Source organism: Lithohypha guttulata (assembly GCF_036872675.1).
Source record: "Lithohypha guttulata strain CCFEE 5908 chromosome Unknown scaffold_1, whole genome shotgun sequence".
Lineage (NCBI taxonomy): Eukaryota > Fungi > Ascomycota > Eurotiomycetes > Chaetothyriales > Trichomeriaceae > Lithohypha > Lithohypha guttulata.
The window spans coordinates 2,483,772-2,499,655 of NW_027042750.1; the positions used below are offsets into that span (position 1 = coordinate 2,483,772).

A 15,884-nucleotide genomic window follows, 5' to 3' on the forward strand; every position below is an offset into this window, starting at 1 on the left:
AGCTAAAAGGAAACAAAAGTGCAGCTCGATCGTGACACGCCGTGTTTGTTGTTTCGCCACCTCCACCCTAGCAAGTGACTCTCGTCTCAAAGAGTGCTTGTACTTGACTCTATGTCACTTCAATTCTGAGACCTCCGATCTCTAAATCTCTGTGAAGAGAAAGATCTTGCCAGGATACTCGACCGTCCCTCATCTTCCTCAACATCCAGATCGCAATTGAAACGCTCCTGCCCTCGAGACTCATCCACGTTCCTCGGACCAGATCCATACAAGGCGCCCTCCCGACGTTCCACAGCTTCGCTTCGGTGAGCAGCAAAAGGATTGTTGTGATCATGATGGCCACGATTATCCATACTCGGACCAGAAACTGGTCCAGTCGATGCAGAATTGGATTCCCTCGCATCATACTGCCGATAGAGGCTGGGATGTGAAGAGGTTGTGCTACCACCTCGGTATGTTGCAGGGTGCTGCGTGGTCGACCCTATTCGAGGTGGCGTATATGTCTCAAAGGGTGATGGTTGTGTGGCGGGTCCTAGATATCCTGGTACTCTTTGAGGAGGGCCAGGATGGAACACATGGCCAGCACCACTCTGATGTCCAAAACCCCTACCAGTCAGGGATTCATAACCAGAACCAGCATAAGTCCCATAGCCAGTACCAACATTAGATCCATAGCCAGAACCTGCCTGAGGCTCATAGTCAGCACGAGTATTAGTAACTGGACTCGTCCAATTGCTACCGCCACGATCAGGGCCCAGAAAGTCATACCAGCTGGATTGTTGCACTGGTGGTCGGTTGCCTCGATTTGTTTGACCTGTAGGCGGACCAGGGGGAGGGAAATGAGGTCGTGGACCATTTTCAAAGGTTGGAACCTGGCTATGTGGAGGCTGAGATAAGCCAGGAAAACCGAATGGATGCCGAGGAGGACCGGTGTTCGTGGATGGAGTGTGCTGCTGTGGAGGCGCACCGCGAGGTGGTTGAGGAGGACGAGGGGCAAGAAGTGGTGGCGAACGCATGTTCAAAGGAGATACATGGCCTGGCCCTTGTAGAGGATTGTAGGAAGAGGGTGGCCAAGGCGTATAGGTCGGTGGTGGTCGACGTGTAAACTGATTAGGCGCCAACGGCACACTGCCAGCGGTACCAAACTCTGCTCTGTTTGTCCCATTACTCGATTGGGCGACTTTCTTTACAGGCGGTGCCGCCAACACAGGCTCGTCATCATTATCACCTGGATTCTTTCTCTTTCGGCGACGGGTTGACTGGTTCACGGGTCCCAAGGTGCCAGCATTTCCGGTCCCGGCTGGAGTCGAGGTGGATGGCGGCCGTGTAGATGGTGACTGCTGCCCGCTCTGCGTTGCAGCTGTCAAAGACGACGAAGGTGTGCCGGTACCTGACTGCGAGTTCGAGCTTGGAGGAAGGGTCTGTGGTTGTGTGCTTTGAGGAAGAGGGTGACATTGTTGTGAGCCAGTACCAACAGAACCTGTAGAGGGCGCAGTGCTTGTTGTGTTCTGCGGCTGTGCGACTTGCGTGCTTGGTGGCTGAGCATTGGCAGTATTATCAGACGGTTGTGCCTGTCCTTGTTGACCTACCCCTTGAGTCGCAACTAGTGCGTTCATTACCGGGTACGACTGAGACTGAGCTGGTGATGATGGGAAGAGAACGCTAGGATGTGGAGTAGCAGGAGCATAAAGCCGTGGTATAGTCAGCCGGCTTGCCACGGAGTCTGTCCAGTCGTCCTGATTGAAGGCTTCCAATGTGGCTATATCCGGCAGGTTAGGTGTTGGCTGATCTGCAAGACTACTGTCGGTGTCTTCCTCAACGGGTGAAGGTACCTCTTCTTCTTGGCCTCCTGCTGTGTCCTCAGGGTCTGCACTTGGCAAGTCGTCAGCGTCTTCCTGGTCATCAACGTCTGACTGAGCGTTGTCGACGGTCATGAGATCACGAGGAGAGGATTGAGGCAAGTGGGGATTCGAGGATGTCGAAGCCGCTTCTTGCTCTACGTTATCCTGATTGTTGTTGTCAGGATTTTGATCTGCGAACGACACATTTTCGAGAAAATTGAAGTCCTCTTCACGGAAGGTGGGTGGTAAGTCGTGATCAACAACGTTATCAGTCATCCAGGATTCGTTGTTGGTGTTACCAGCCATTGTTGATGGAAGGTTTGGATTCTTGAACTAACTTCTAGGAGAATGGTAGTCGTTGACGGTATAAGTGATTGACAACAGGAAGGATATGGAAACTGTGCTTCAGGGGTGTAGCAGATCCGATCGCACAACGAGAAGAAGATAGTTTGGGGGGGGAGTTCGACAGAAAGTCGCAGTTTGACAATTGATAAATAATAAATAATAGTTGTGGGTGTGTTTGATCCTGATTGCAACTAGCGCGGTTTGAGTGGAATAGTGAGCTAGGTTGCCTCTGTAGAGTGGGTGTATCACAACAACAACAACAAGCCGGAGTTGCTGAGTGGCAGGGTAGTTTCTGTGGATACAGGAGGAAGAAGCTCGAGGTCGGAGTGTCTGGTTGCATGTGAGTATAGCCGTAAGGTGATGGATGAGCCGAGTAAGGTGTACGGCTTACTGCCTTGGCCCCTGTCACTCCTCAAGGTAAGCACACCTGTAATCAAGGTGATGTTGCACACGGAACTCTGCAACTGACTTCGTAGATGCCTGTGCAAAGCAGCCACACTTCTCGTAGCAGAAAAAATGAGATCGTCGTGTAGAAGATTGACATAATCGAGCTTCGAACGAGGGTTGGAACAATATCTGTATGTACTTCGCGTGCTTTGAGCAGAGTAAAAGAATAACGTTTATCTTTTCCACCACATAGGAAAGTCCTCGATACCCCGTCTTGACCTTTCGAAGCCTTGCAGCCTCTATCGATATCTTTCGAGAATACTACCAGCTGCTCGAACAGCGGACGTCACCTGGTCCTACAGACCCCTTGTGGTGGTGCTAACCTCTGGCAGTTGTGATATTGGATGCACGAAAAGAGACAAGATCACATACCACAGGCATTGGACGCGTCCAGTGATCTCAATAGAGCTGTATTGCTTGCTGGAAATCAATCGGGAACTCCTGACAGACTTCCAGTGAAGCCGTCAGAGCTAGATCCACTGCCCCCCGCGACAAAGGAGAGACACCACCGGTATGACCTTGCGCGTATGTCGTATGCATAATAGTCAACTCCTTCAAATAGCAATTGCGCCTTTGCCATTCTTGAGGCAAAGTATCAACGCTCTCACTACATCTGTCGTGGCAGCAACGTTCTGTGGAGGTTGGTCTACTGGGCCAAGGTCGTGTCTGACGCCTCAAAGATAGTCGGTGCATGATGAAGCATGTCCAATATGAGTTGAACTGCTTCTCATGGAGGACCATGATGATAAGAGACGGCTTCCACACAAGATACGGGTGACCACGTAATGTGCTTTCTACCAGCTTAACCTCCGCTTCGGCTCTTCTCTTTTCTGCTTGCTGAGCAGCACGCCAAGCGTTGTTGGTCTGACGATTCAGCGACGATGCTAGCGTTGAGGTGTGAAGCATACCAGTATGGCCATGTCCTTGGATCTGCTGCTGAGACGAACGGCCATACGAGGCTGGCCAGAAAGTACTGTTCAGGGCCATGACAACGATGAAGAGAGACTTCAGGTGAGGGTAATGCTGAAGCCAAATATCTCAGAGAGTTGAAAGGTTCTCATGCCGTATCAAGCAGTAACAAGCTCGTGCCAATGAGGTCTAAGAAAACTGGCAGCAGACCACAGCTTAAAGGTGCAAGAGGTGGTCAATTATGCGTACACACGTGCTCCGACATGGTGGGGACCTGCAATTTAGAGGAGCACATATCTTGTTGAAAACTCGATCACTCTCAGAGATGTCCATGATTGCACGTCGAATTTTCGACTCAAATCAGAAGTAGAGATGGCACATGGTTCAAGGTGACCATATGCTTCGTGCTTCAAGCCAATGTCTCGCCTCCAGACCAGCTGGCATATCTCCTTGAGATGCGGTTCCATTGCAGGTCCCCAGGTCGTCGATCCCTAGCGTGGCTGCCTGTCATTTGCACATGTTCGATTTGAAGCTATGATCGGTGTACAACCTGCATCGTGTCGAGGTGCGTGGGTTGAGTCACGCCATGACTAGATTCTCACTAAGGATGTATAGTGTCCGAGTCCGATCTCTGGTTGCCAAAACTAAGAGACAGGAGAAGCCTTGCTAAAGAGCAGGTTCTGCTTGCGAATATTGTTCGGCATCGATCTTTCCTCACTGAGTTGGCACAATATATAGTCCTTCTGATTGCTCGGTGTCATTGGATATTGCTATACGTCCATACAATTAGATCCAATCGTTCTATCAGACATGGACCAGGTCGATGGTTCGACAGCAAGAGTTGCTGTCCGATCCAATTCTGCTCAATATCCTTGCGCCAACCTGGACCATGGAAAGACGCGTCTTAATGCAGTTCGTACTCGACTATCGACTCCGCCAAGCCATGGAAGAAGCAGGATAGTCACTGAAACGCATCACAGAGGGCGTCATGATCGCGGGATCGATATCGACGTCGGCACCGATGTCGTGCATTGGTAAAGAAGGAGAGGTAGGGCAAGCAGTGGGAGATACGGAAGGCGTAGGTCGTGTCAGACCCAAGCAGATCAGCCAAGGGCGAATGGCACCTGCTGGCACGAGTCCTGCTTCCGAAAAGTCCGACCCGGGCACGCTAAGGGAAGCTCTGTTCCGGCGAAACGTTTCAACGAGAATTCAGCTCTTCCCACGACTCAGAGGTCATAAAATCAGGAAAGCTGGGAAGAACGTACAAGTCGTGACTGCTTCATTCTGTCGGCATTTACCAGACTTTACAATTGGAGATCTAAGACCCCTCTACAATACCATTGTCCAACAGCAGCACGCATGTCCTAACAAACAAAGAGAATATATTGGACATAACAAGCAAGAGAGAACAAATAATAAATTCCAGGATTACCCTCTTTGTCAGCTACTACTACCAAAAAGCTGAGGGAGGAAAGGACAAGGTGGAAGGAACCGAGATATGGATCGTAGTAGGACAGAATTAGCTTCTGAAAATATACCAAGGACGAAGAAGTATCTATGCCCGAAGAAATGGGTTAAGAGACTCCGTATCACAATGCTCGTATGAAAGAATTACACAGATAGGACAAGATATGTACGAACAAATACTACGAGCCTGCAGAATATGTCGAAAGTTATGATCATTGGATTTTTGCAAATCAAGGCCGAATACTGTGGTCCTTCCTATAAGTGGGTATCATATCGAAATCAAACGCTAAAAATCTGTACAATAGCAAGCTCGAATTTTCGTCCTTGCGCACATTGTTAGTACGCGCAGAGACCACCGCCTTCAGTCTCCATAGACCAACTGCCCGCCAGTCCGACAACAGCTGGCTCGTCGTTGAGGTCGTCGATACCCAGTCTCATCCTCATGCTCTCGGCATTGACTTCGTGATCAGCTTCTGACCTCCGTCCACCAGTCAAAACTCTGCGTGCCCAGTCATCGATTGCAGGTTCGCCAGTCTCATCTCGAGCTTGCTTGAGGAATGGAATAAGTGCTGTACCGCCAGTACCGCGCATCTTCTTCTTACGCTGGCCATCAGCATTGTCTTTGTAGTTGATTGAGGCAATGCCGCGACCACGAGCAGGTGGACCCGCGGGTGAATTGTCTGGACTTTGTGCTTCACCACTTCTTGGTCTACTATGACTTCTGGCTTCTCTGCTCTTGACGATGATATATCTGGAAACCATCTGGATATGCTTATCTCTCAACGATCTGAGCATAGCTAGACAGGCGTCATATGCGATGGTCAAATTTCGATCGCGGTAGTTGGCCTCGACGAAATCGCGAATGTTGGCCACAGATTCGATAGCCTGAAGAAAGCGTCTATGTGGACCTGGCATGTATTGTCTCATGTCATGAATGAAGTTGTGACGTGCCTTTGGCGGCACACCGGGTTCTGCTTCGGACTCCGAGGCGTCTGTTGCTTTTGATCCTGTTGGTCGATGTTCAACCCCGAGGAATATGTCGAACAGCTGGATCAAGCTGCTTTGGGCATTTGAGCCACCACCATATTGTCTCCAGCCTGAACTCCTGCTGCCATCGTCGTAGAAGACGCCGTGTGGAAGGCCTGCGTCTTTCATGTTCTTGCTTCCAGCGAGGAACGGACGAATGCGGTGGTAGAATACGTGAGGATCGCAGTTCTCATACATTCGTGTAAGGATCGATGCAACTTCGTCAATGACCTCAGCTACAACTCTCAGGCACTCTGTAACTGTCTCCTTGTCGTCATCTCTTGCTGCCTGGATGGCCTCTAGCATAACTGGGATTGCTGATCCACCTTTAGCTTCAATGGCCACGCTGACCAGGTAAAACCACTGCTCATCTAGAGAGCCGGTGTATGTGGCAAGGGTAGAGAGGTTCTCGAGGGTCAGGCCATCACGTAGAAAGAGAGGCTTGTAGTTCCACAAGCAGAGTCCGGCGTACGTGGCGACTGGAGGAATTTCAAGATGTTCGCAGACCTGGAGAAGTGGGTAGGTAATAGGTGGCGGTAATCGCTCGGCAGGTTTCTCACCACCCCAAATATAACCATGAGCTAGAAAGATCAAGACAGTATAAGCTCTCCGCCACTCTGCTTCAGTGTACAGATGTGTAGCTGGAATCACAGGAAGTTTATCTATAACAGTCCGCAGTCTTTTGCTCAGAATGAGAGACTGTAAGTTGGCTATTATTTTCTCCCACTTCTCATAAACTGGGTCTGGTAAACATAGGAGAGGCAGTTCGGTGGGAAGGAATCCTGTGGTAGGTGATATTTGGTAGTCGTCGAGACGTGGTAGAGGAGGTAGCATTGTGCTGGAGATTCGCTCGTGGTGTGGGAATGTGAGAAAGACTGGGGAAACGTAGAAAGTAGCGGACGGGAGTCTGTCAAATAGTCAACCAAATTTGAGGAGGGTCTAGACAATAGAATGCGGGAGAAAGTCTTCAGAAGAAAGTATAAGTGGAGGTGTTTGTGGGACTGCGCGTCTCCAGAGTGAAGTTGAACAGAAGTCTCAAAAGCAAACGGATCACTCCAGAATAGGCACTTATGGACGAACGGGCGGCACACGATAGGAGAGCATGAGGCTTTATCGTCAGATCTCACCCATGAGAGATATGTTCTTCAAGCGGTATCTGATCGGATGACCAATCGATGAATTCTGCGAAATGGATGTGTCTGTTCTTGCGCAAGTCCGAGATCAGGTGGGACACAGCCATACCCAGTCCACCGAGAGGCCGAGTTCTGCCGGAGTCGGAAGCTTGAGTTGGAGCATTAATGTCGCTGGGCCTAGAAGGCGGACACAAAATTTGAGAAGACGGCTACGACATGTATATATTGCTGAGTTCACCATGAGCGCATCTACAGGGTCGAAGAACAACGTCTCTGCAGATCATCCGCTTGCAGCCAGCAATGCGAGACGCACTGCTGTGCTCTCTGCGTAATCTTCAGGCATCAAAAGCCAGTCGCTTGGTTGCGGCCTGACAGAAAGTTCAAGAGATTTGGGAAGACTTACAGATCGTAAGTCGTCACTCACATCATGATTATGAGCTGACGGATCAACACCCCGTCACCTTGTAATATGCTTGTATACACTTTGCTAGGAAAAGACGGGGGGTATCTTCATTGAATCTAGCCAAGAGTAGCCTACTATTCTACGCCATCCTAGAATGCCAATACATGCGTCGTAAAATGGGCAAGCTGCTGTAAGGATACTCTAGTCGCAAACAGATCCGTTCAGTCCATGATATGACTCTCATACAATATAGCCATGTGCTCCGTCATTTGCTTTGTGTTATCAGGAAATTCGTGCCCCTGCGTAATGCTGAGGATTATATTGGTGACCTGTCTGCGATGGTCGATTCTGGTTTTCCTTGTTGTCTCCGTGTACCTCTTTCGGTGGCCGTGGTGGTGCTTCGTTATTTGGAAGCTCAGCAGTGAAGCTCTTCGAGCCATAGTCCGGTCTCGGCGACCGCATAGGGTCAGGTGTGGAGTAGTTCGTGGGGCCGGAGTAGGCTGACCCATCGACGCTGCTCTGGTTGTCAGATTGGACACCAGACCATCTGCTCTGCTGAGGGCCAGGAGAATGTCCAGAAGACTGCGACGTGAGTTCCGAGAAAGATGAGTATCTGTTTTGGTTAGGGGGACTCAAGTGTGCGCCGTACTGCGTGTCACCTGGCATCTCCACTGCGAATCCGTTCCGTTGAGGCACGTGGTAGTAGCCCTGCCTGCCTGGAGCTTGGAAGGTGGGTTGTGGACGTGTCGAAAAAGAGCCAGACGATGAGCGCAAATTCATCCCGTTTGGACCATAAACACTCGGAGTGAAAGCTGCTGGTGAACTCGGTTCTCGAGGCTGTGTTCGATCATTCGGATTGCTGGTCATTAACCTGCCAGAATCGTCGAACATGGCCTGCAAAACTCCTGCATCAATCAATTCTGCCTTTTTGAGCATGCGGTCGAGCATGGTCTTGGAAGCGGCCTTCAACTCTTTCTTCACAAAGGACAGCATAGTCACATTACATTTGATCTGAGTATCTGTGCGCAAATATAACCCCTCTGATGGAGCATTACTGCCCAGCTCTTTCGGCTCCGGCGGCTCGCCTGGTTGGTTGCCCTTGATCTGATACTTATGTCTAAGGTCGACTCCAAAGGGTACGTACATGTGCGTCTGCACTCCCCAGGGCATGTCGTGAAAACAGCCACGGAAAGTGATCTTACTCGAGCCCATTTTGCCTAACCCGGGCACGAATTGTACGCGCTCCGTTACCTCATACCACGAACTGTAGAACTCGTCCACAGGCGCGTCTCGTGGGGCCTTGATTGGGTGGTATTCGAGGACGAGAGGATTAAGCGTGATCAGTTCGCCGTGGCTCTGTAATAGTTCAATGGCAAGTTGTCGCGGGATGTGCGACGGTATTGGGTCAATGGTCGTATATAATGTCTTCATCTTGTGGTCGCTCGAGGTTGTACGTCGCCCTGGCACGTAGAATAGATTACTGCCTCGAAATCGGTGCGACCTTGCTACGATACGGTCCTAGAAATGGCAGGAAAAGGTGTCGCGTTGATGTTAAGGCTCTGAGGTTGCCTTGACATCGCTTTGTGACTCGGTGCTGGTTGGAGGGTGTAGAAGTAAGCAGCCCAAGCACCAAGTCTCTTCTCTCCACAGGCGAGCACGACCATTTTCCGCAGGAACAGGATGGTGCAAACTGCGGCTCCCCGACCAGCAGTAGTGCAGAAGCCTGCGTCCGCCATGGCGCGAGCTTCGCAACCAGACTCTCGTGGTTGCCACTAAAGGGCGATCATCAAGCACTCATTGGTGTCTTCTTCTCCGCTGAACCTCGATTGGCAAATCTCTACCCTTTTCTCCTGAAGCTAAACCTCCGCATTCTGGCATGTAGCTATTTCAGATTTAGGCCTCCGACCATATTTGCATTTCAAGTTCCTCGTGTCTTCCTTGCCCGTGTAACGACAAACCTGAGAAGTCCTTCTCTCGAGCTCACCTGAACGTTGTGAGTACGATTACTTGGCCACATCCCGAACATGCTGCCAAGCAGCAAACGCTTGGCAATTGTTTCCCCTGTGAAGTAATAAGAAGTCATGGCGACTTGGCTCGTAGATCCTCTACGAAGTGTCTGGGAGTTGAGGTGTTGTACCCCTTTATTGACCAGCAGACAGTGCGTGTACTATGACAGGCATCGCCTCTAATACTAACACGAGCTACTCGTGAAATCATTCTTTACTGTGAGGCGAAACAATAGACGATCTTCTCCTCGCTCTGAGCCATCGATCCTGGCACAGCACAACATCGCCATCCTCCGAGGAAACTGCCAGATTCACAAGTACCCACACTGGCGGATTGTGCTTTCAGAGCGTGACAGAACGAGAGACCTCTCAGCCAGTGGAACTCCTGCGAGTCCTATTTGACCTGGCCCTGCGTCCTATCGTCGCATCTACACATTATCTAACTGCCAATTCTGCCAATGAAGTGCAGTGGTTTATTGACTTCAATCGCTAAAGCTGCTGCCGCGCGCAAAGACTTCGAGAAATGGCCGGCTTCGGTTTATAACTCCAGCTGGTGCTCCTCAACCAGGAATGTGAGCGCGAAATTCTGAAGATGTGTTCCATTACAAGATCATGGACTCAAGATTGCGTCGTCTTTCTACCTTGTGTGCACAACTAGCAAGACCCGCCGTGCTATGCGTTCTGACTGACACATCTAGGTTTTCATACGAAACGCAAAAAAATGCTGCTTACCAGATAGACGAGGATCAGAAATGAAAAGCCATCAACCTCTGCGCCCTGTATAGCCATTTTGGCTTTTCGATTTTGAATACCAGCCTTGCGAGTCTCCTGACGCTTGAAAGGTCTTGAATAGTATGCGAGCTAACTAACCTCGAGGATCATCGACAGCCACAATTCAGTACGACCATCCAGTCGCTGTCATGAATGAGTGTTTGTCCAGACAAGTCACCTTCCTCTTTTCTTCAGCCATATTCGTTTGCCCTGCACAACAACGAAGATATACCTGTCACTTGTGACGAACGACAAGCAATAATGCAAAGTGTCTTAGTATGTTGCACTCATATCGACAAAGAGCGTCACTGCAGGCCCGTAAGCCCATTACATTTGTATTCAGCGTCCCGAATATCTGGATTCAGCAACTCACATCGAAATTCAAGAATACCCGCTACGATCGACGAATCCTTGACCAGGTTAGACAACGACCTTCCATCTATTGCCTTGCGAACTGTCAAAGAAAGATTACTACTAAATCACAATGGACCAATCTCGAAGATCACAAGTTGGTGGCTGCATACGTCCCAATTGCAGAGAATGCAAGAAAGAAGCTCTTGCAAGGGCTATCGCGGACAAGAAAGCATCGGAAACCGATTCCAGCGAGATTACTCAGAGTCTAAGCACGGCTCCTACTCCTCGATGGCCACCTCGTCGGTCTTCTTTACCTCCTCGCGCCCCCGATGACTCGTCGTCTGGGTATTTTCTAAGTCAAAAATATAGCAATACGTCTGCAGATGATGTGCCAGAAACGATCATAGAGAACCACAACTCGAGCCTCCAGGCGGACACATCTAGACGTGTCTCAGAAAACACTACCTTGGCTAGCAACACACAATTGCCAGACACCTCCTCATCGAAAGACAATGACAGCATAGGGGAACGCACGGTTCCTGAATCAGAATATGATGCTCTACTGCGAAGATACGAGGCTCTGCAGTACAAGCAGAGCAAGATCGAGCAACAGTTGAAAGCCAATGAGGTCCTCGCGAGCAACAAGCGGAGCTCGATCTTACTCACAGAACAGTCCGAGACTGTCGCTATAGGGTATCATGAGATGACGGAAAGCACGACCCTCGATTTTAGCCCAAAGCAAAAGTCTTCTGCTACAGCACTCGTTGTCGATCGTCTCGGCTTCGAGTTTGCGCGTTTGGGCAGGAAAATCAAGGATATAAAGCCAAGTCAAAAAGTGACAAAGCTAGTCGATCGTAGCAGAGAGTTACGGGGACGAGTTAGCGTGCTGCGTCATGTGCCCAGACGCCAGAATACTTTGAGCTCAAGAGCTAGGAAGCTCGTTACGGAAGGAGATGCTGCTGAAAGACCCGAAACGCAAACAGGTGAGGAAGAAGACCTCGTCCGGGAGATGGAGGCATTGACTTTGTCTGCTCCGTTGATCAGGTCGTGGACAAACTGATTGGTCAACACCTTGTACAACTTGGAGCAATCTGCTTCTCGGGGAAAAATCTACGGGGTATTCATTGATAGATGAGGAATTGGTGCCAAAAAGACCAAGTTTCGTGTCAAGTCTCTACATATTTCAGATAATGCATAGACTGTCTAAATTTTGTAACACTGATCCGTTTGTCTTCACTTCTCCTCATGGGCCCTCCCCTAAGCTTTTCTTCGAGACAGGACTGTGAGCATTTTCATTATCACGCAAAACGTAAAACTGCGTGCTTATTTTGAGATACCGCGAGGGTACGTTTTTTGGATCGAAGATAGAACTTTCGGAAGCGAGCTGCGCGGAGGATGCTATGTCGGTTGTACGTACACTGTTTTAGCTGTTTTCGTTATGCTGCAGTAAGTTGGTTGTTCGTATGCAGCTGCCAGCACCGTGCTGACTTCGTGTTGGCAGGTAGTCATGGCTGCACTTGACCCATCGTCGTATTCTTGGACTGCATTTTGTCGGGATCACGGACGGTTATTGACGACCAACAAGCTTTGACAGTGTGCGAAAAGCAAAGCAAATACGTACGTACGGAACTATTGGCCATTGCGTTCGAGAAAACTCAATTTGAGAAGTTTTGCTTTTGTCATCGAGCACGACTCGTGCAAGCCGCGAGACGCTCAGAGATGGCAATTGCGACCTCGTTTTACATGATTGAGCAAGCACGCGTAGAACGTGCCTGCCAGTCATTACCATCACCTCGGGTCACTTACTGTGAACACACCATAGCTTCTCCACTTTCCATATCGAATAATGGCGCAGCCACCAAAAAAGCTTGGCAAACTTGCATTTCGCTCGACAATCACGGGATTGTCACCATTTAATTGCTTCGACCACAATGGACAATCTCTTGGAATCTTTTGTATTTGACAATTGACAGACAAAGATCGGTTTTGGGATTGTCAAGCACATCATTGTCTAACCCATCGACAAGCTATATATCTCAGATCTGCTCACCGATCAGAAGATGCAAAGTCTTTCATCCTTCCACAACAAGACTTACAATTTGGCCTTGATCCACCGCTCAAGAAAGAACAGATCGAAAAAGTTCTTAAAGTATAGTGAGTCGACCTGGTCTCACCTGCAACTGAGTCCATAATTACTAACTAGCACTTTCAGTACAATTAGAATTTCCACTTTCGTGCCTCCACAGCCATGCCTTCAAACCTCACGGCACAGCAGGCTCTAGATGCGGGAGCGATTCGACAACCAGCAGACGCTCCTAATGCCAAGCAGCCTGGGCAAAAGTGCTTGACATGCACCAAATACGATAGCAGCTGTTACGGCAGCGAAGTCCGAGATGGCAAATGCAACCGCTGTCGAGGACTTCTAGATGGAGAACAGCCAGACGAGCACGGTCGAGGCAAACAAGGACGGAAACGAACTTGTGTCTGGCTTGACCCTGCTCGCGGGATTCAGACATATGAGGAGGCACAGCAGAAGCTGAATATGCTTCGCAACACGAAGAACACCGCCGAAGCTCGAGCTGAGAGGGCTGAGGCGGAAGTGAGTTGTGACAACGTTGCTGAGCTTCCTGTGAATTCTCCCGAGCTCAATCTTGTGGGCAGGGTAGTACACGGTCTCATCCAAAGCGAACACTATGTTCCACAGGATTCTGAGACCAATTACCGGACGATGTTCGAAGCCTTGGACGTCATGGCTGCGACAGAGCCTGGTCCTGCCTTACGGAGAGTCTATGACATATTGTCTACGATGCAAGGGCGTGGAGACCGTTTCGAGAAGGTTGAGATGTTCAGCCTCTTGCATGGTGCCCACGCTTGGGCGAAGCTTTCACAATGAATACGAGACATGTTGCGACTGGCTGCGGAGGGATGCTATGTCAAAGAGCTGCAAATTATGTATCTTAGAATGAGCAAGGTGTCTGGCGCATTTTAAGTTTCATTAAGTGTCTTTCACCTTCTTCTTACACGACTGCTCCCTTTCGACACACACTTGATTGTTTTGTGAGAGCTTCTGGTGCCAAGCTTGTAGATCTAGTGAGGCTGGTTGAAGACATAACAACTGACATGCCATTTGAGTTTGTATCCGCAACGAATGATGGTTTCCTGTCTTACAGCAGGTCTAGAGGTACTGCATGATCAGAGTCTACGTCGAAGTTTTTATACCTCCTTTATGCATGCATGTATTTCGTCGACAGGTTGCCTCGTGAGACAATGCACCTCTGAGAGGCCTTCACGAGAGGCTGCTACCCGTGCATGGCTACTCGGAAGTTGTGTCTACTCTTGGACTGGTTCGTGGATGAAGTAATTGTAATTGTATCTTCTGGAGACGCTGAGTCTCCGCATCACCTAAGGTTGGTTCGGCTGGTCTGGTTCGAACGGTCTTAGTGAATGGCTCGGAAAGTCGTTCTTCGGCCTTGCGCTTCGGCAAGGGCTCGTAGGACTCAGGCACGTAAAACGGTGAGGTAGTCGGGACCTCCACGCCAAGGCGCAGTCCGCATCATCCACTCAACCTCGATTTCATGTCTCCCTGCTTGCCCCTCGATTCTGTATAGAGCCACAGAGCAAGCATCCACGGACAGCCATTCCATCTAACGAGATCGTTTGCTTGAAAGCAGCAACCTCCGTGGTGGCTTCGCCTGGTGTCCGAGTCACGAGAACAGTTAAGAGCTCCATAATTCAGAACAAGGAAGAGCAGATACATTTAAAGGGTGAAGAAAAATATAACGTCGGAAAGAGCAAGCTCGAGGTTATAACGAGATCGTGGTACCATGCTCATCCCCAACTCTGGAGATCTGCTGATACGATGGCTCGGGAGTCCCTCAAGTCAAGATATACTGGTCGAGTTCTGGTACGACTTGAAGAAAACATCATATCTTATGTCACTGATCATTGTGGTAGACTAACAACGAAAGGTTTCTCAACTGCTGATTCTTGTCTGCTTAGGTTGTAACTGGAGCTCCAATCTGCATGAAAGGAGGAATCGGATCCAAGAGAACGAGAAAGGACGAGGGTTACAGCGGTACCGTCATATATGCTTGTTTTGCACTCGGAAGACGACTGATAGAGACATTCAGAACAGGAATGATACCCTGCGGACGTCCATAGGGGTGTGTGCTATTGACACCGTACAACTCTCTAGGAGAGCGAGAAATGCAAGGGCTTAAGCCACAGCTTTAATGAAATAATGGCCCACCATTAGTGTATTGCTCAGTGGTATCGTTGGCTCCAAGAGCAGTGTCATTCTCAGGAGAGATGGCTGAATCCATCGTAGAACAGCACATCGCTCGAGGAGCTTACGTTCCTCGCTACAACCGATTTTAATGTGATGCATTGGCTATTTGAGCCACTGAATGCACAGTCTCCAATTGCTTAATTGCCATCATGCTGATCGCTGGGAACCTGAGCAAAACTTCACGCCAAACCGTGCCTCTAGAACTGTGGTTGCAGATTCTGAGCAATCCCACAAGCAAACACCTCATGGCTACAGTTCCAAGGTATATCTTGAACCATATTGCATGCGTAGCACCCTTTGATTCAGCATAAGGAAGACAAGGCTAATCTCACATTGGTATGTTGTGTTGTCTGGACACCTCTCCTAGTACACCTTACTAAATTGCCAAAGCCACCGCACTGTCCCGGGGTGGAATCCACTAGGGTGCAGTCGAGGTCGGCCGAAACAGGAATTGTTGTGGCTGGGTCGTCTTTTCGATGTAATTCGAACGTTCTCCCTCCCCACCAAACCGCAATCTTGAAGTACAACGATTGTAAATCAGCATACTGATATCCAGCAAGGATTTCGTATATTAATATTTCATAATTTTACTCGAAATGTCTGTCGAGGAAGCTGTGCAAGACGTGCTGATGGCTGGGTTCGAAGGTAAGTATGTCAAGATCCGCGATGGTTGAATTCTAATGTGGTACAGATTTCGATACGCCTCGAGCTCAATGATTGGCTGCAAGGGGCTCTGTTACAGGCACAGACATAGTCCTTGCAGCTATTGAAGAGGTTGTAATGGCAGAGCATGAAATTGGCACAGAAACCGAGAATGACCGAAGTCCGCTCCAAGCGTCAGGCTATCCAATCTTGGTACAGCTTGAATTACTCGTAAGTACTATCTCAGCCGGT

The 15,884-nt window shown here is 49.4% G+C and overlaps 5 protein-coding genes across 5 annotated transcripts; 2 read left to right on the forward strand and 3 right to left on the reverse strand.

Annotated features, from left to right (window-relative positions):
* Positions 1 to 119: 119 nt before the first annotated feature.
* LTR64_000907 (uncharacterized protein) lies at positions 120 to 2,147 on the reverse strand (the record flags this gene model as incomplete). Its single annotated transcript, XM_064895288.1, has 1 exon — positions 120 to 2,147. One exon carries the CDS (start codon positions 2,145 to 2,147, stop codon positions 120 to 122), a length of 2,028 nt encoding a protein of 675 aa, XP_064757975.1.
* A 3,198-nt stretch (positions 2,148 to 5,345) lies between these two features.
* Positions 5,346 to 6,869, reverse strand: BNA2_1 (Indoleamine 2,3-dioxygenase; the record flags this gene model as incomplete). The annotated part of the gene is made up of 1 exon (XM_064895289.1): positions 5,346 to 6,869. The coding sequence occupies one exon, from the start codon at positions 6,867 to 6,869 to the stop codon at positions 5,346 to 5,348; it is 1,524 nt and encodes a 507-aa protein (XP_064757976.1).
* Positions 6,870 to 7,853: 984 nt separating this feature from the next.
* Positions 7,854 to 9,002, reverse strand: LTR64_000909 (uncharacterized protein; the record flags this gene model as incomplete). The annotated part of the gene is made up of 1 exon (XM_064895290.1): positions 7,854 to 9,002. The coding sequence occupies one exon, from the start codon at positions 9,000 to 9,002 to the stop codon at positions 7,854 to 7,856; it is 1,149 nt and encodes a 382-aa protein (XP_064757977.1).
* A 1,830-nt stretch (positions 9,003 to 10,832) lies between these two features.
* On the forward strand, positions 10,833 to 11,762 carry LTR64_000910 (uncharacterized protein; the record flags this gene model as incomplete). The annotated part of the gene is made up of 2 exons (XM_064895291.1): positions 10,833 to 11,047; positions 11,072 to 11,762. 2 exons carry the CDS (start codon positions 10,833 to 10,835, stop codon positions 11,760 to 11,762), a joined length of 906 nt encoding a protein of 301 aa, XP_064757978.1.
* A 1,188-nt stretch (positions 11,763 to 12,950) lies between these two features.
* Positions 12,951 to 13,595, forward strand: LTR64_000911 (uncharacterized protein; the record flags this gene model as incomplete). The annotated part of the gene is made up of 1 exon (XM_064895292.1): positions 12,951 to 13,595. The coding sequence occupies one exon, from the start codon at positions 12,951 to 12,953 to the stop codon at positions 13,593 to 13,595; it is 645 nt and encodes a 214-aa protein (XP_064757979.1).
* Between the last annotated feature and the right edge of the window lie 2,289 nt (positions 13,596 to 15,884).